This window comes from Nerophis ophidion, linkage group LG09, assembly GCF_033978795.1.
Source record: "Nerophis ophidion isolate RoL-2023_Sa linkage group LG09, RoL_Noph_v1.0, whole genome shotgun sequence".
Taxonomy (NCBI): Eukaryota; Metazoa; Chordata; class Actinopteri; order Syngnathiformes; family Syngnathidae; genus Nerophis; species Nerophis ophidion.
This window is the reverse complement of record NC_084619.1, coordinates 19,726,238-19,747,117: the sequence shown is the minus strand read 5'-3', so window position 1 is coordinate 19,747,117 and position 20,880 is coordinate 19,726,238. Positions and strand designations below refer to the sequence as shown.

At 39.8% G+C, this 20,880-nt stretch overlaps 1 protein-coding gene across 2 annotated transcripts in view; it reads left to right on the top strand.

Moving 5' to 3' along the window:
• The first annotated feature begins 516 nt into the window (after window positions 1–516).
• Window positions 517–20,880, top strand: part of mcu (mitochondrial calcium uniporter) — a 159,510-nt gene continuing 139,146 nt past the window's right edge. For both annotated transcript variants that reach the window (XM_061910494.1, XM_061910493.1), the window contains exon 1: window positions 517–702. In XM_061910494.1, coding sequence (XP_061766478.1) covers window positions 586–702 — 117 coding nt within the window. In that variant the 5' untranslated portion in view covers window positions 517–585. The remainder of the gene's footprint in view (window positions 703–20,880) is intronic.

The window sequence follows — 20,880 nt, the reverse complement described above, 5'->3', positions numbered from 1 at the left end:
AATTGTATTCCGAGTGAAAACCGGGAAATTAATTGACCTCGGCTGACATTCGGGTGTTTCCCGGAAAGATCGCGAGAGTTGACAAGTATGTTGCTAGAGCCGGAAAGCCATTTAAAGAAGGGGAATTCATTAAAAAGTGCATGTTGGATTTTTTAAAGAAATCTTTTCTTGCGACCCAGCCTCACCCAGTTTCTGCATCCAGTGGCCCCCAGGTAAATTGAGTTTGAGACCCCTGTTTTAAGTGGGAGAACTTGCACAATCGGTGGCTGACTAAATACTTTTTGCCCCACTGTATTTGCTTTACACTTGCATTGAGTCATTTTAATGGCACAACTATTGTTAACTATTGTTACAAGACGTTGGATAGTATCAGTAGAGACGAAATAAACTTTATAAGATCCTTGTCCATCTTAAAATAATAGACTTTGTGCTTGAAAGGTACAGACACCACACTGGGCATGTCTACGAGAGCGTATAGTCCAGCCCCGCAAACCCGCCCACCCTCCTCCCTCTTCCCCCTTCGGAGAGTCTCAGTGAGCCCGCCCGCAGCCAGTCCTCCTTCCCCGGCGAGCTTTCACTTCAGAGATGGCTGCGAAAGTGTGCAGATCAGTCCTGCTCTTGTCCCGGAGCGGCGGAGCGTCGGCCGGCAGCCTCCCCGCACTCGTCGCCCCTTCCCAGCGGCACCAGCAGCACGTCAGACCGGTGAGTCCCAGGACGTTACGCGGAAGGAGGGCGGTAGAGGAGCGGGCTGGTCGGGACCTGGAGGAACGTCGGTTGTTTTTTTCGGCGGCGGCTAAGGAAGTAGAGCTAACTAGCTTCAAGGGTTTCCTGCACCGCTCTCGTCTTGGTTGCGTCAACGTCAGTGTCCGTTGTGAGTCAGGATATGTCGTCCCGGTGTGTGTGTTTCCACGCAGATTTGTACAGGCAATGCAGTTGTTTGGAGCCCATCATCAGCCCCACTGGTGCTGCCCCGCCGCTCACTACTAACTAGCCCCTCTTTTTTCCTTATTTGCCCTTCAACTTATTCCACAGCCTACACATGTGTTTCAAAGCGGGATGAGGTATTTTAATATATGTGGCTGATGTTCTGAAGGGGGCAACCTCCATCTCTTTCCTTCTGTGAAACTGCAGCGTGTGCGTGAGTGGGATGGTACTGCAGCAGAAACTACACTATCATCACGGCTTGGAAACCATGACCCCCCCAGTAGTAGTGGGGCCTTGGGTTGAGGTATTAAACATAATTACCATGATACTTCACCCAAACGTTGAAGTCCACATATAGGTGAAGTCAGCCAGCCTGCTTCCTGGCTCTCCCCTCCCTGCGGGTGTTTCCCCATTCATCAGGGAGATCCATGTATTTACCTGCAGGCTGGTGCAGATTTCTTTTTTTGTGAGGCTACAATGCAGTAGTTGCTCATCCTGTTCCTGCTAGGAGGTTTTTTTTTTCATTTTTTACAACATGCAGTGACCCTGTGAGGGAGCAGAAGTGCAGCCTGGAATGAGGAAGTCCATGCAGTCCCTTTCTCCAGTGGTTCTCAACCTTTTTTCAGTGATGTACCCCCTGTGAACATTTTTTTAATTCAAGTACCCCCTAATCAGAGCAAAGCATTTTTGGTTGAAAAAAAGCGATAAGAAGTAAAATACAGCACTATGTCGTCAGTTTCTGATTTATTAAAGGCCTACTGAAATGAGATTTTCTCATGTAAACGGAGATAGCAGGTCCATTCTATGTGTCATACTTGATCATTTTGCGATATTGCCATATTTTTGCTGAAAGGATTTAGTAGAGAACATCCACGATAAAGTTCGCAACTTTCGGTGTTAAGAGAAATGCCCTGCCTCTACCGGAAGTCACAGACGATGACGTCACATGTTTGATGGCTCCTCACATATTCACATTGTTTTTAATGGGAGCCTCCAACAAAAAGTGCTATTCGGACCGGGAAAACGACAATTTCCCCATTAATTTGAGGGAGGATGAAAGAATCGTGTTTGAGGTTATTAATAGCGACGGACCACAAAAAAAAATTATAAAAAAAAAAATAAGTAAAAAAAAAAACGCGATTGCATTGGGACAGATTCCGATGTTTTTAGACACACTTACTAGGATAATTCTGGGAAATCCCTTATCTTTCTATTGTGTTGGTAGTGTTTTAGTGAGTTAAATAGTACCTGATAGTCGGAGGTGTACGTCCACCGGTGTCTTGACGCCAATGTCTCAGGGGAGTCGACGGCACACTTTTCTCCGGTAAGAAGCGACTTTTTACCACAATTTTCTCACCAAAACCTGCTGGTTGACATTCCGTCGTGATTCATGTTTGCTTGACCGCGCTCTGATCCATAGTAAAGTTTCACCTCCAGGAATTTTAAATAAGGAATCACCGTGTGTTTGTGTGGCTGAAGGCTAAAGCTTCCCAACTCCATCTTTCTACTGTGACTTCTCCATTATTAATTGAACAAATTGCAAAAGATTCAGCAACACAGATCTCCAAAATACTGTGTAATTATGCCATTAAAGCAGACAACTTTTAGCTGTGTGTGTGTGCAGCGCTCATATTTCCTTTAAAACCCGTGACGTCTTGCGTACACGTCATCATTACACAACGTTTTCAAGACGAAATTCCCGGGAAATTTAAAATTGTAATTTAGTAAACTAAAAAGGCCGTATTGGCATGTGTTGCAATGTTAATATTTCATCATTGATATATAAACTATCAGACTGCGTGGTGGGTAGTAGTGGGTTTCAGTAGGCCTTTAGATTCTATAACAGAGCAAAATATTGCTCATTTGTAGTGGTCTTTCTTAAACTATTTGGAAAAAAAGATATAAAAATAACAAAAAACTTGTTGAAAAATAAACAAGTGAGTCAATTATGAATTAAGATTTCTACACATAGAAGTAATCATCAACTTAAAGTGCCCTCTTAGGGGATTGTAATAGACATCCATCTGGATTCATGAACTTAATTCTAAACATTTCTTCACAAAAAAATAATTTTTTAACATCAATATTGTCCACAAAAAATCTAGCTGTCAACACTGAATATTGCATTGTTGTATTTTTTTCCACAGTTTATGAACTTACATTCATATTTTGTTGAAGTATTATTCAATAAATATATTTATGCATCTCATGTACCCCTTGGCATACCTTCAAGTACCCCCAGGGGTACGTGTACCCCCATTTGAGAACCACTGCCTTACTCTTTGCATCTGTTTCACTTACATTTCTGCCTAGGGCTGGGCGACATATCGAGTTCGTAAGGTATATCGATATATTTTCAAACAAGATATGATTTAAGAAAATATCGTATTATCGATTTAACTTCTTTAACGTTAAAATGACGGGCAGCAGAGTGGTACAGGGGTTAGTGTGTCTGTCTCACAATACGAAGGTCCGGTGTAGTCCTGGGTTCAATCCCTGGCTCGGGATCTTTCTGTGTGGAGTTTGCATGTTCCCTCCGGGTACTCCAGCTTCCTCCCACTTCCAAAGACATGCATCTGGGGATAAGTTGATTGGCAACACTAAAATTGGCCCTAGTGTGTGAACGTGAGTGTGATTGTTGTCTGTCCATCTGTGTTGGCCCTGCGATGAGGTGACGACTTGTCCAGGGTGTACACGGCCTTCCGCCCGAATGTAAATGATATAGGCACCAGCGCCCCTGCGACCCCAAAGGGAATAAGCGGTAGAAGATGGATGGCTGGATGGATGGACGTTAAAATGACCAAACACTGCTTATTTGTTCCTCGCTTCTCGCTTGCTACAAAACCCCTCCCCTTCCTCCTTCCAAGAAGTGCTTGCACTTATAAGAGGTTGGTTGTTTACTAAAATGAGTCACGATTGGTTGAAATTAGGGCAAAATATTAGGGACTGGCCAATCAGAAGCAAGATAGGTCATGGAACCAGGAAGGGAAATCACAACAGACATCCCAAATGACGACGAGAGAGTCGCAGAAGTGAAGAAGGAATTTTTAAACGGGCGATTTACGTATATATTAAAAAAACTAATGGAACTCGGCAGAGGGATTTTGTTCTTTAGATTTTTCTTTTAGCGATGTTGACGACATCCAGGAAACCCACGAGTCTACTTGGCCACATTTGGACAAATTTATGCGTCTGGATAAAACATTCATTTGAGTTGTTATGCCTGTAAGCCCAAATCAAAAGTGTTCTTGAGTTGCCATATTTCGCACAAGAAATGCTGCCAAAAATGTATGCCGAAGTGAGGAAAATCATTGCCGCACAATTGATTCAAGTCACTTACTTGTCGCTGACCAAAACTGTACATGTGTGACAGTCCATTACATCGTCGACTGGGAATTAAAAAGTGCATGCCTGCAAATGTATTTTTTTATCTGAGTTTGTTACATTTTGTATTATTTGCACCGCTATGTTATTTATTTTACATAGAAATAATATTTTTCCATTTTATTTATGTTATGTAATTCAGGGCTACTTAAACAGTTTTTTTTTTCTGTGCTGTTAATACCCATCTTGACTAACTGGGTAAATAAAAGTGCCACTGACTGTTCACAGTACACTTCACTCACTTCAATTTCCCTGAATCTCGCTCAAAAATAAATCTCTTTTATATTTATATTTTCACAGGAAAAAAAAAAAAAAAAAAATATATATATATATATATATATCGAGTTTGAGAAAAAATATATTGATATATATATTGATATATATATAGTGTTTCGTCCATGTCGCCCAGCCCTTTTTCTGCCTATACGGATTTGTTCCATCCCGACTCCTCCCTTATACTAACACTGTTGCAGGGCATGAATGGAACTCTTAAGGGGCACTGATTTTGTCAGTGAAAGTTGAAGTATGTCTTCATTTGCATATATTTCATTGCCTGCAAGCCTGTCTGTGTTTGCAGCATGACAACTCCAGACTTCTGTCTATAAAGCTGCAATGGGATGCCTACTTAAGAGTCACCATTATGCATATGGTGTTTTTTATTCCTTTAAGTGGTGCATGTTTAGTGTGTATGCAGCCTCCATCTTCTTATGGATGCAAACGCAGCTTCTGGACTCCAGAGGCTCACGTTTAACCTCGACCAGATTACTATTGAGTCAGCTGTCATATAAAATGCAGCTCTTCTCTAGTGTAGCAGGGGAGTTGAATCATTGTGAGTAAACTGTCCTTGTAAAAATTCTTATAGATCACTGGTTAGATTTTAATAATATAAACTTGTATGGAGTCAACATAATCATATACTGCACATTTGATGTACAAAGTCAATGTAAACTTACAAATACTATTTTAGTGTGCCTTTTTCCATTCACTAGATCATATGCTATTTTCTATATTGAAGCCCTCTGTGTTCATTAAAGCGAGCCAGGGGTTGTTGTGGTTGGGGGCCATCAGGTCAAACCCCCCCTTGCTTCATAATCCAATCAGTGTAGGAGTAAACTCATTTATCCATGCTTCCGTCACTGACTTAGTGCCGAAGTTATCCAGATTAGTGTGATAAGAGAATGGCTGTCGTCTGTGAGGAGGCGATTCACTTAAGTGACTGACAAAGCTGTCTTCAGAGCTGTCTCTTTGCTGTTATCTCGTCCTTGATGGTCAGCCTGGTGTGATTTCACCTGCTTACTACTATGATCAGGCAAGGACATTGGTACCATTTTTGTGGACAAATAATTTTTGATTCGATTTCAGGCTATATTTAGGCTCTCTGATCATTCATGCTAAATATTTACGTGAATGTTTTGAGAAAATCATTCACACTAGTGCTGCATCCTTCAGTGGATTCTGTTTTCCCAGGATGAGTAAGCTATTATTTTGTCAGCCTTAACACTGATACAGACACAAAGCAGTGATGCGGTAATGATGCAGCGTCATCACCTTTGACAAGTTTGTCCTCAAAATCGGCATTTTTAGACAATCTAAAATCAAAGACATCTAGGTCAGTGGGTCTCAAACGTTTAACTTTTTAAGAACCACCTCAGAAAACACTTGGCTCTCCAAATACCACCACAATGACCTAAATTAAAACAGAGTAGCCTAAGTAGTCATTAAAACAATAACTACAGTATTTAATATTTTTGGCCACTGTAACATTACGCACAGTTTGACAGTAACACTGTGTTTGAATATAGGAAAATAAAACACTGTATTTTAACCAGGTGATTTTTTGGGTGCTAGTAAAAGGAGCCCCTGTTTGAGAATGACTGATCTAGGTAAATCATGCCCTATTTCAAAGACAGTCTTATGATGACCATAGAATCATAAATGGAAGTTATTGCAAAGTCAAGCTAATGTTGCAAATGTTGTAGACGTGACTGTGTCCGAGACACTCAGTACAATACGGCTAATATTAGGACATTTAATTGATGATTGTGATGAATGGATAGATTTGTATGCTGCTCATGGACACTAATGTTTATGACGTCTTGACAGTCCTCCTTGTAAGGGGTCATATTATGCAAAACCAACTTTTTTTAACCTGTTGGCACCTGTTTTTGTGTATTTGGGATCTCCATTAGTCCAGAAAATTAGCGGTGCTAATTATAAAACATAATTTTGCCTTGTTTCAAAAGAGACGTTGAGAATTTGAGACGATCGTGACATAGTTTGCCTTGGTAACGTCAGTGGAAATAGCCATACATGGCAAAGGTTTACCCAAAGACCTCTTCGCCAGTCCAGAATTATATTTTCCCGAGCACAGTTGTTGTATATTTATATATCTATATATGTATTTGTGTATATCTATAAATAAATAAATGTATATATATATATATATATATATATATATATATATATATATATATATATGTGTATATATATACATATATATATATATGTGTGTATATATATATGTATGTATATATACGTGTGTGTGTATATATGTGTATGTATATATATGCATATATGTGTGTGTATATATATATATATATATATATATGTATATATATGCATATATGTGTGTGTGTGTATATATATATGAATATGTATACATATGTATGTATATATGTGGATATGTATATATGTATGTTTATATGTATGTATATATATGTCTATATATATCTATGTATATATATGTGAATATTTAGATATATATATATATATATATGTGTGTATATGTGTATGTATATATGTTTATATGTTTATATATGTGTGTATATATGTATATGTATATATATGTATGTATATATGTGTAAATGTATATATATGTATGTTTATATGTATGTATATATGTCTATATATATATATACAGTACATGTGTATATGTGTGTATATATATATGTATATATATATTTGAATATATATATATATATATGCGTGTGTGTATGCAATATCTATACAGATATTTATATATATATGTATAAAATGTATACATATATGGGGCTTCACGGTGGAAGAGGGGTTAGTGCATCTGCCTCACAATACGAAGGTCCTGAGTAGTCCTGGGTTCAATCCCGGGCTCGGGATCTTTCTGTGTGGAGTTTGCATGTCCTTCCCGTGAATGCGTGGGTTCCCTCCGGGTACTCCGGCTTCCTCCACTTCCAAACACATGCACCTTGGGATAAGTTGATTTGCAACACTAAATTGGCCCTAGTGTGTGAATGTGAGTGGGAATGTTGTCTGTCTTTCTGTGTTGGCCCTGCGATGAGGTGGCGACTTGTCCAGGGTGTATACCGCCTTCCACCCGATTGTAGCTGAGATAGGCATCAGCCCCCCCCGCGAGCCCAATAGGGTATAACCGGTATAAAATGGATGGATGGAGGGTATACGTATACGTATTACACACATATATATGTATATATATATATATATATATATATATATATATATATATACATATATATATATATATATATATGTGTATATATATATATACATATATATATATATATATACATATATATATATACATATATATATACGTATATACATATATATATACGTGTATATATATATATATACATATATACGTATATACATATGCATATACCTGTATATACTTATGCATTTATGTACGTATGTATATATGTACACATACATATGTATACACATACGTGTACACACACATACTATATATATATATATATATATATATATATATATATATATATATATACATTTATGTATACATACATACATATATATGTAGGCGTTTACATATATATATACGTATGTGTATACATATGTACTCATTTATGTATACATATATACATTACAAATACAAATATATTTGTATATGTACATATATGTGTGTGCATGTGTATATGTTTATGTATACATATATACGTATACATATGTTTATATATGTATATACACATACTTATGTCTATATACAGTATGTATACACACGCACGCACACACACCACACACACTTACATACATATAGATTTCTAAATATATATCCATCAACTGGAACACCCCCCAACTTTCAAAGTTGGCTGCCTTGAGTGTAAATAATAATAAAAGCTTCTGTGATACTGTATCTGCTACTAGCACTGCTGACTATTTTTAGTTGCAATAAATCATCCATATATGATGTATTGCTGTATGTTTATGTATGATAATCTTCCGTTGCTTCCACCCTCCTACTTATTTCCTTTTACGGCGATTCAAACACCGAGCAAAACATGACCAATGCTAAGAGAGCAGTGAACGAAAGCAAGACGTTTGTTTCAAAGAAAATAATTTTTATTAGTTTATGGAACAAATGACGGCACTTGACAAAGTTTGATTCAATAAGGCAGCAGCACAACAAACTTATTCCTGCATCCGAAACCAAAGCCGAGTGCGGGAAATGCAACTCGTTACAAGGCGAACAACAAAAAAACCCTCACTATAGAGCAGCTTACTGTGGTGGAATCATTTACACAAGTTACCATGTATGAAGAGAAAGGAGCAAAATGCACAGACCGCTTAAGCTGTCGCTCTGCACACCGTCAAGATGTGTACGTACAAAGGAAAAGCCTGCGTTTATCCACTTATTAAAACCAAAGTCCTCTCATTATTTTAAATAAATGATAAATGGGTTGTACTTGTATAGCGCTTTTCTACCTTCAAGGTACTCAAAGCGCTTTGACACTACTTCCACATTTACCCATTCACACACACATTCACACACTGATGGAGGGAGCTGCCATGCAAGGCGCCAACCAGCACCCATCAGGAGCAAGGGTGAAGTGTCTTGCTCAGGACACAACGGACGTGACGAGGTTGGTTCTAGGTGGGATTTGAACCAGTGACCCTTGGGTTTACTTGACTATTTATTCGCATACAATGTGCAAAACTACCTTTTTATTTACTTAAGTGTTTCATTCATTACATAAGTTTTTAGTATACACTTTAATAATATTAATGTTGGAAATGTATATTTATTTGCATGCAATGTGCAATGCTACAGTTTTGTTAACAGAAGTAATTCGTTCAAGACAGAAGTTTTGCCTCCCAGAGGAAGCGGCGATGTTATTTTCAGGCCATATCGCCCAGGCCTAATTCACCGTGTTTGAAGGTTGCAGAAAGACTGCATATTTTTCCATAAGTTGTTGATATTCAGATAAGGCATGCACAACAATAGCTTTCGTGCGTGTGGCTATCTTGATTCTCTACATTGTAACTGGAACGCTCATAACTCGACTGTGACGTTCCCAGCTCCGACTTCCAACTTCCGAGGTTAATGAAACGCACCATCTGGTAAATAAGACCGCCCACAAAACAAGTCATTTTGAAGAGACAGTCAGAATGCGTCTTGAAGATGGTCTGTAAAACAAAGCCATGCAAAATTTGGACCCCCATAACTTGTTATGTAGACCACAATGAAATGTTTTACTGTTGATTAAAAATCAAATTATGACCCCTTAGGAATCAGGAATTTATCGTCATATTTCTTGACTTTTATTGTTGTTCACTCATCTCACTGTTCTATCTTTTACATTGATATGATTATTTGTGAAGTGAAAGGACGCCAGTGCATGAGAGAGGGTGCAAACATTGATCTTAAACATTGTGGTTTGAGATATGGCTGAGTGTATGCTTTACATCAGAGGTGTCAAACGTACGGCCCGTGGCCCAGGCCCGCTAACAGATTTTATCCGGCCCGCTGGAGGAGTTTGCTAAGTATAAAAATGAGCCGAAATTTTTGAATGAAAGAAACTGCTGTTCTAAATATGTCAACGAGATGTCGCAATAGCAATTCTTTGTATCTTTGTAGATGATGCTACGTATGTAACAAAAATAAACCACATGAGGTTAATGCACCAGTGGAGGAAAATGAGCAAACTACATAAATAACATCCTGTAATTTGATTTTGATATATTTTTTTTTTTATCTTGATAGATTGAAAATTAACACCAGTGAGTTGACTGATGAACATTATCAGATAATTTATTCAGAAACTATAAATAACAACAAATAAAAATAGAATACTATTAACTGCAACGTGTACAGGTGCTGTTCATATTATTAGAATATCATGAAAAAGTTGATTTATTTCAGTAATTATATTCAGAACGTGAAACTTACATATTATATCAATTCATTACACACATAGTGATATATTTGAAATGTTTATTTCTTTAAATTTTGATGATTAGTACTGACAATTACGGAAAATCCCAAATTCAGTATCTCAGAAAATTACAATATTAGTTACGACTAGTACCAAAAAATATTTTTTAGAAATGTGGGCCAACTGAAAAGTATGAACATGGAAAGTTTCAGCATGTACGGCAATCAATACTTAGTTGCAGCTCCTTTTGCCTGAATTGCTGCAGCAATACGGCGTGGCATGGAGTCCACCAGTCTGTTGCACTCCTCAGGTGTTATGAGAGCCTAGGTTGCTTTAATAGTGGCCTTCAGCTCTTCAGCATTGTTGGGTCTGGCATCTCGCATCTTCCGCTTCACAATACCCCATAGGTGTTCTATGGGGTTAAGGTCAGGTGTGTTTGCAGGACAATCAAGAACAGGGATACCATGGTCCTTAACCAAGGTACTGGTAGATTTGGCACTGTGTGCAGGTGCCAAGTCATGTTGGAAAATGAAATCTTCACCTCCATAAAATTGGTCCGCTGCAGGCAGCATAAAGTGTTCTAAAACTTCCTGGTAGACTGCTGCATTGACCCTAGACCTCAGGAAACACAGTGGACCAACACCAGCAAATGACATGGCACCCCAGACCATTACCGATTGTGGAAATTTGACACTGGACTTCAGGCAACGTGGATTCTGTGCCTCTCCTGTCTTCCTCCAGACTCTGGGACCTTGATTTCCAAAGGAGATACAACATTTACTTTCATCTGAAAACATAACTTTGGACCACTCAGCAGCAGTCCAGTCCTGTTTGTCTTGAGCCCAGGCGAGACGCTTTTGACGTTGTCTCTTATTCAAGAGTGGCTTTACACAAGGAATGCGACAGCTGAAGCCCATATCTTGCATACGTCGGTGCGTGGTGGTTCTTGAAGCACTGACTCCAGCTGCAGTTCACTCTTTGTGGATCTCCCCCACATTTTTGAATCGGTTTTGTTTGACAATCCTCTCCAGGACGCGGGTATCCCTCTTGCTTGTACACTTTTTTCTACCACATCTTTGTCTTCCCTTGCCTCTCTATTAATGTGCTTGGACACAGAGCTCTGGGAACATCCAACCTCTTTGGCAATGACCTTTTGTTTCTTGCCTCCTTCTTTAAAGTATCTAAGGTCATTTTTTGGACAGTTGTCAAGTCAGCAGTCTTCCCCATGATTGTGTGTCATACAGAATCAAAACGAGAGACCATTTAAAGGCTTTTCCAGGTGTTTTGAGTTAGTTAGCTAATTAGAGTGTGGCACCAGGTGTCTTCAATATCTGACCTTTTCACCATATTCTAATTTTCTGAGATGTTGAATTTAGGGTTTTCATTGGTTGTCAGCTATAATCGTCTCCTTTTTGGCAAAAAACACTTTAAATGTATCAGTCTGTTTGGAATCAATCAATCAATCAATGTTTACTTATATAGCCCTAAATCACTAGTGTCTCAAAGGGCTGCACAAACCACCACGACATCCTCGGTAGGCCCATATAAGGGCAAGGAAAACTCACACCCAGTGGCACATTGGTGACAATTATGACCCAGTGGGACGTCGGTGACAATGATGACTATGAGAACCTTAGAGAGGAGGAAAGCAATGGATGTCGAGCGGATCTAACAGGATACTGTGAAATTTCAATCCACAATGGATACAACACAGTCGCGAGAGTCCAGTCCAAAGAGGATCCAAGACACAGCAGCGAGAGTCCCGTTCACAGCGGAGCCAGCAGGAAACCATCCCAAGCGTAGGCGGACCAGCAGCGCAGAGATGTCCCCAGCCGATACACAGGCGAGCAGTACATGGCCACCGGATCGGACCGGACCCCCTCCACACGGGAGAGTGGGACATAGAAGAAAAAGAAAAGAAACGGCAGTTCAACTGGTCTAAAAAGGAGGTCTATTTAAATGAATGTATACATTCTACAAGTTTGATTTCTAAATGGAATTAATGAAATAAATCAACTTTTTCATGATATTCTAATAATATGACCAGCACCTGTAAGTGTAAAAAAAAAACCATCAACATTATCATTTGTACATTTTCAGAATGTGCTTGTTCTATTTTTAAACAAAAAAAAAGCTGAAGTTGTCTTTATTTTTAAGTAATCTTGCCATTATTTTACCAGTGCGGCCCACTTGGGAGTAGATTTTTCTCCATGTCACCCCCGATCTAAAATGAGTTTGACACCCCTGGTCTACATCATTCCATTTTCCACAGCTGATGGTATATTTTCCACATGGCCACGTCACCCAGCAATGCCAAATACAGTAGGCTACATCTTAATGTAACCTTCACCAATGTAACTGGAAAGAATATGACCATTGCACATATTACAGGCCCTATTTCACAAAATGTTTCAGCTAATTATGGCCAGCTGTTTCTCATATACACAGGATGTGAGTCATCCGTTTCTTTAGACCAAACTGGTCATTCCAATGGATCGCGTAAATTAGAGGAGAGTTTTGGATGGAAGGGGGACGTAGGATTTGTTACCTATTCAGGACTGGAACGGTACTGAAATCGAACGATCGATGAAATTGACTTTGATCATTTTGCCAGTGTTGATAATGTGCGGGTTCGTTCTTCTCGTCTCTCACTTCCTAACAGGCAGCAATAAGAGTTCACTCTGTGCATTGAGGTAAAACACCTGACCAAGTTTATTCCATAGCAGGAGAATAATTAATGGAGTAAACCTTCCTATCTTATCATCCACTGTCTTTGTCTTTTTGGGGAAGGCGGTGGCCGCTGTTGTACAACCACGCAGTGTACAAATCAGCCTCGTAATTTAGTCAACATTGGTCAATTCTACAGTGTATTTATTTGTACCAGTCAAGACAAGTCTTAGTTCTGCGTCATATTTTCTCCGACCTGGCGCCATAGTGAGATGAGTAATGGTGATGTTCTCATGCGGCTAATCTCTTATGTCAATTGTGGACTTGTTCTTAACATGCAGTAACTGTACATGCTAATTGTTGATCTATTCATTATCTTCTCATTGAGTTACGTTGCACCTATAAAACATGTTAATGTCATATTTCCTCTGAGCGCTGCTGAGACGATGATAATTCAATGTTTTTTATGTCATAGTTTACAACAAATCACCTTCTATTAGTAAGCTCATAATTTCTAATTAGATTCTATGCTAGTGCCAGTGTTTTTTGTCGAAAAAAAATAGCCATGACTCATGTCTATTTACTGTGTGTTTTCATTGAAGCCAAACAAATTGAAATAGTAATGGAACAATACTTGCTTAAATTACTCTGTTGGAGTGGAATTTTACCCTTATGGTATATACAGTCGTAATCACAAGTTTACATACACTTGTAAAGAACATAATGTCATGGGTGTCTTGAGTTTCCAATAATTTCTATACCTCTTATTTTTTTGCGATAGAGTGATTGGAGCACATACTAGTTTGTCACTAAAAACTTTCATGAAATTTGGTTCTTTTATGAATTTTTTATGGGTCTACTTAAAATGTGACCAAATCCGCTGGCTCAAAAGTATACATACAGCAATGTTAATATTAGGTTACATGTCCCTTGGCAAGTTTCACTGCAATAAGGTGCTTTTGGTAGCCATCCACAAGCTTCTGGCAAGCTTCTGGTTGAATTTTTGACCACTCCTCTTGACAAAATTGGTGCAGTTCAGCATAATTTTCTTTGTTTTCTGACATGGACTTGTTTCTTCAGCATTGTCCACACATTTAAGTCAGGACTTTAGGAATGCCATTCTAAAACCTTAATTGTAGCCTGATTTAGCCATTCCTTTACCACTTTTGACGTGTGTTTGGGCTCATTGTCCTGTTGGAACACCCAACTGCGCCCAAGACCCAACCTCCGTCCGGGCTGATGATTTTAGGTTGTCCTCAAGAATTTGGAGGTAATCCTCCTTTTTCATTGTCTCGTTTACTCTCTGTAAAGCAGCAGTTCCATTGGTAACAAAACAGGCCCAGAGCATATTACTACCACCACCATGCTTGACGTTGGGCTTGGTGTTCCTGGGATTAAAAGCCTCACATTTTCTCCTCCAAACATATTGCTAAGTACTGTGGCCAAACAGCTCAATTTTTTGGTTTCGTCTGACCACATAACTTTTCTTCCAGAAGGTCTTGTCTTTGTGTATGTGTTGTCAGACTTAACAATTCTAATTGGCGAATCCGTCACTCTGTGGGTTCCCTCCTGGTACTCTGGCTTCCTCGCACTGCCAAAGACATGCACCTGGGGATAGGTTGATTGGCAACACTAAATTGGCCCTAGTGTGTGAATGTTGTCTGTCTATCTGTGTTGGCCCTGCGATGAGGTGGCGACTTGTCCAGGGTGTACCCCGCTTTCCGCCCAAATGCAGCTGAGATAGGCTCCAGCAACCCCCTCGACCCCAAAAACGGACAAGCGGTAGAAAATGGTTGGATGGAATATGTCTGTCACTCAGACTTATCGCACTAATTATAACTTCGATGTCAATTCAATGTTGATTTGTCGTGCAGCCTTAGTTCACCCACAATTGCAGTTTTTCAGTTTTTTTTTGTATTTCCCTGATCACATCCCTGTACACAAGTCCCTAGACGGTTTCTTTTAATGCTTACTTTTTCAGGTTTTAAAAGACGTTTTTAGAATTGGCTGTTGAGCCGTGAACAAGAGAGGAGTTAAAAGGAAGACAACCGTTGTTAACTCTTCTTCCAGCCGTGTCCATTCACTCTGGAGGTCTTTGCCTTGTTCCGTGGCGCAAACTCATATCATTTTAATTGACAGATTTCTTGAGGATACTGTAATGTGTAGTGCAATAAAATGAGATGTTTGACAGGCGCAATGAGTCCGTTGTGTTTGTATTGTTTGTCATGGGAGCAGGCTCCCATAAAAAGCAAGCCTTGTTTGTACAGCTGTATTTCTTTTGTTTTGCAATAGCACATATCCAATTTAATGCTCTTGTTTACACTTATATGTATGTGTGGGAAATAACAATGGGGGGTGGACCTTTACTGTACTGTACACACTGCAATTATTCATTTGATAATTGAATGAACAATCGATGTAAGTTATCAACAAAGCACCACGCTGAATAATAATTCCATTATCGGTGCACATTCCTGTGATTGCATATTACTGAAGCCGAGGGACAGGATTCATTATACAGGAAAGGTGCCAAATGTGACAAACAATTAGTCACAATGGAGCTTGTTCAACACTGAACACTTCACGTACATGTAATCTGACCATTACTTATCTTTTGATTTAATTTAGATTTTCTTTGATCTAACAAATTTTTCACGCACTGATAACTCATATTTACCAAGTTTAATCTCTTAAGCATACAAATGATCAAGTAAAGTGATTATGAGAGCCCAGTGACAAAGTGTGGCTCAGGAATTTGCTCATACTTATTTCTGCAAGACAAGAAGAGACCTGCTTGGGCTGTCATTTCTTTTTTGGCTGTAGAATCCAAGTGTCCCTCCCTGTCTATGCCGACAACCAACATGTTTTGCTGTGCGTGACACTATTAGAAAAATATCAAACATTAGTTGTCATCTTTTTGCAGTGATGAAACCTTGATTTCCTTTGCGGATCTCATTTTGACTGACTGGGTCTGCTCTGATTAGTGAGGTGTGCAATGGTGCTGGCAAGCTCTCTGCTCTCCAATTAAGAGTACAGCATACTCTATTTCTGACATTTCATCTTTTTTATCAGTGTTCCATCATCCTTTTTCCCCTGTAATTAGGTACAGGAGGAAAAAGACCCGTTAGTGCATGTAGTACCATAAATTGCCTAAAATGCCTAACAATCTGTCTGTCATAGCTGAAGCCATAATATTCTCACAGTCCATCTCATTTATTGAAGTGTTTTTCCTAACTTTCATTTTATCATCTATCAGATGATGTACAGCATGACTGCATGCATACATTATCAAATTACTGACATACTGTAGCTTATTCCACTCATTCAATTATACTTTTCTCCAAAGTTGAAGTTCATATTCACAGGGTATAATATGATTACTCTTAAATATATATATATATATATATATATATATAGATATATATATATATATATGCAGGATCTCTCTGCTCTTGTGTCACCCTTTTGTGTTTCCCTCTTGTTTTCATGTGTTATATTTTCTTGCCTCTTGGTCCGGGACCCTTTGGGACTGTGTGACAAGGGGTGGCACTTTCGTGACCTATGTGGTGCTTTTTTTGTGGACTTCTGGATCTGCCTCCCGGGAGCCTTTTGGCCATGGAGACCTGCTGCTGGGTGTCTGCCACACCGGAGTCGGTTTGGAAGGACTGGAGGAGTTGCGGATGAGGGGACAGGGCTGCGGAGCTAGCACTGAGCGCTGGGACGGAGAGGCTTCGCGGTGTCTTGGCTGGGTGAGCAGGTGTCGGACACTGGCCGAGAGTGGAGTCGGCTGTCTTGGTTACTTTGTTGGGTCTGCTCCTGTCTCTGGCCATGCTACCTCCACCCCAGCGGACGATGGCGTGGAACACCGCAGAGGCCACCACAGTAGATATGTTTCTTTTACTTTTTATTCATAGCTGTATGTAGAAGTGTCTGGTTGTATCTGCTGCTTTAATGTCCTCTGTATTCTTTGAAGATTGATGTTTCCCTCTGACACATGTAAGAGGGATGTGTTCTATGGCTATGAGTTGTTTTTTTCCCTTGGCCTCAGTCTGCACCCCCTCTCCAGGGCCCAGGCTAAGACCGATTTTTTTTAAATTTTATTTTAATCTTCTTTTTCTTTTTCTTTTATCCCATTGTTTACCTGTATCTCATCTTTTCTGTAAGGGGCGCTGGAAGCCGGCAGACCCATCAGCGATCCTGTTCTGTCTCCCTGTAATGTTTGTCTGATCTTGAATGGGATTGTGCTGAAAATTTTAATTTTCCTGACGGAATAAATAAAGTACTATCTAATCTAATCTAATATATGTATGTATATGTGTATATATATATATGTGTATATACGTATATACTGTATATATATATATGTATTTATTATATATATAGTATATATATATATTATATATGTAATATAATTATATGTACATATATATGCATATATATATATATATATACATGTATTTATACAAATATATATGCATATATATATATATATATACATGTGTATGTGTATATATTAGGGGTGTGGGAAAAATCGATTCGAATACGAATTGCAATTCGTATTGGAACATAAAATGTTCTGCCCATCTTTCGGTGATGAGCTTCTGGTCTTTTATGAGGGTTGCACCATCGTTAGACTTCAGCGGGGAGACAGCGCAGTTTCTTGGACCGTAGATGGTTTTCACTGCATCGTAAAAGTTGTGCATATCATTTTTGTTGGTAGAAGATTGTATTTCAGCTGCCTTTGATATCCACCACTCATTCTTCAGGGCACGCAATTTTGACTGCACCTCCCTTCTGGATGTTTGCCATTGCTGTTGGAGCACAGCTGAAGTGTGGTTGTTGAGTACAGCATTGTGTGCTGTGTGCATGTGTTTGAGCATGGTGGTTATTGTGGCTGTGTTTTCATCAAACCAGTCCTGATGCTTTCTGCGCTTATAGCTAATGGATCGGGATGCTGCCTCATAGAGCCTGGAGCTGATAGAGGCCCATTTGACATCAAAGGAGTCCTCACTCTCCAGAAAATGCTCGATGTCTTCCAGGTTTTCGGCCAGAGAGAGATGGAGATTTTCCCGAGCCATAGGATCTACTAACTGGGTACACTCAAGCCTCTTCTTCCCTGACTTTTGAAGACGGAATGCAGGGCATACTTGCACCCGGAGTCTGGTTATGATGAGCCGGTGGTCGGTCCAACACTCAGCTCCTCTCATTGCACGAGTTAGTGATACGTCTTTTATGTCTGAGCGCCTCACAATGGTGTAATCAATCAGGTGCCAATGTTTGGAGCGTGGGTGCATCCAGGATGTTTTGTGCTAATTTTTTAGTTGGAAGATGGTGTTTGTGATGGTCAAGTCATGCTCAGCACAGAGGCTTAGCAGCCGTAGGCCGTTAGCATTGGCTTGTCCAATGCCATGCCTGCCAATGACACCACTCTACACGTTGTTGTCCTTCCCCACTCTGGCATTGAAAAAGCCCAACAAGAAGATCTTGTCCTCCTTAGGTGTGCGACGGAGGGCCTCATCTACAAACCTTGTTTCCATATGAGTTGGGAAATTGTGTTGGATGTAAATATAAACGGAATACAATGATTTGCAAATCCTTTTCAACCCTATATTCAATTGAATGCACTACAAAGACAAGATATTTGATGTTCAAACTCATAAACTTAATTTTTTTTTTGCAAATAATAACTAACTTAGAATTTCATGGCTGCAACACGTGCCAAAGTAGTCAGGAAAGGACATGTTGACCACTGTGTTACATCACCTTTTCTTTTAACAACACTCAATAAACGTTTGGAAACTGCGGAAACTAATTGTTGAAGCTTTGAAAGTGGAATTCTTTCCCATTCTTGTTTTATGCAGAGCTTCAGTCGTTCAACAGTCCGGGGTCTCCGCTGCCGTATTTTACGCTTCATAATGCGCCACACATTTTCGATGGGAGACAGGTCTGGACGGCAGGCGGGCCAGGAAAGTACCCGCACTCTTTTTTTACAAAGCCACGCTGTTGTAACACGTGTCTTGCTGAAATAAGCAGGGGCGTCCATGATAACGTTGCTTGGATGACAATACATGTTGCTCCAATACCTGTATGGACCTTTCAGCATTAATGGTGCCTTCACAGATGTGTAAGTTACCCATGCCTTGGGCACTAATACACCCCATACCATCACAGATGCTGGCTTTTGAACTTTGCGCCTATAACAATCCGAATGGTTGTTTTCCTCTTTGTTCTGGAGGACACCACGTCCTCTGTTTCCAAAAATAATTTGAAATGTGGACTCGTCAGACCATAGAACACTTTTCCACTTTGCATCAGTCCATCTTAGATGAGCTTGGGCCCAGCGAGGCCAGCGGTGTTCCTTGGTGGTGTTGTTGATAAATGGGTTTTGCTTTGCATAGTAGAGTTTTAACTTGCACTTACAGATGTAGCGACCAACTGTAGTTACTGACAGTGGTTGTATGAAGTGTTCCTTAGCCCATGTGGTGATATCTTTTTCACACTGATGTCGGTTTTTGATGCAGTACAGCCTGAAGGATCAACGGTCCGTAATATCATCGCTTACGTGCAGTGATTTCTCCAGATTCTCTGAACCTTTTGATGATTTTACGGACCGTAGATGGTAAAATCCCTAAATTCCTTGCAATAGCTCGTTGAGAAATGTAGTTCTAAAACTGTTCGACAATTTGCTTACAAATTGGTGACACTCGCCTCATCCTTGTTTGTGAATTACTTAGCATTTCATGGATGCTGCTTTTATATCCAATCATGGCACCCACCTGTTCCCAATTAGCCTGCACACCTGTGGGTTGTTCCAAATAAGTGTTTGATGAGAATTTCTCAACTTTATCAGTATTTATTGTCACCTTTCCCAACTTCTTTGTCACGTGTTGCTGGCATCAAATTCTAAAGTTAATGATTATTTGCAAAAAAAAAATGTTTATCAGTTTCAACATCCAATATGTTGTCTTTGTAGCATATTCAACTGAATATGAGTTGAAAATGGTTTGCAAATCATTGTATTCCGTTTATATTTACATCTAACACAATTTCCCGACTCATATGGAAACGGGGTTTGTAATGCCCGGTAGAAGCGGTCTTTAACATCTTCCTTTGATGGTAGCGTCGGTGCATAGGCACTAAGAAGGGTGGCATATCTTTTCTTAGCCAGAGGGATCCTGAGTGACATGAGCCTTTCACTTATGCCAACCGGTGTTTCTGGGAGTTTTGGTAGGAGGCTGTTTTTTATTGCAAGTCCCACGCCGAGTTGATGCCCACCTCCTGGAGGGTATCCTTTCCAGAAGAAAGTGTAACCTTGCCCTTCCTCCTTCAGGGATCCTTCATCCAGGAGTCTGGTTTCACTAAGTGCAGCAATATCAACATTGTAGCGTTTAAGTTCCGCTGCAATGAGTGCAGTTCTGCGCTGGGGTCTAACAGTGGTGACGCTAGTGTCCAGGAGTGTCCTTATGTTCCATGATGCTAGTTTAAGAGGGATTTTTTTCTTTGCTCTATTTCGACCGCGGAGTGGAATTCCCGACTGGTGCGGTAGCCTGTCCATGATGGTTTTGAGTGGGCAATGTTTGGGCCACCTTTTCTAGGCCCTTCCTCAGTTGGGGTGAGCAGTGCAATCCTAAATAGGGCTGCTGAGATGTACAGGAGTCTGCCGAGAGCAGACCCCTGTACTAGCAACCATAGATAGCTCTGTACCTCTGGTGTGCAGGGTTCTGACTAGGAGCTT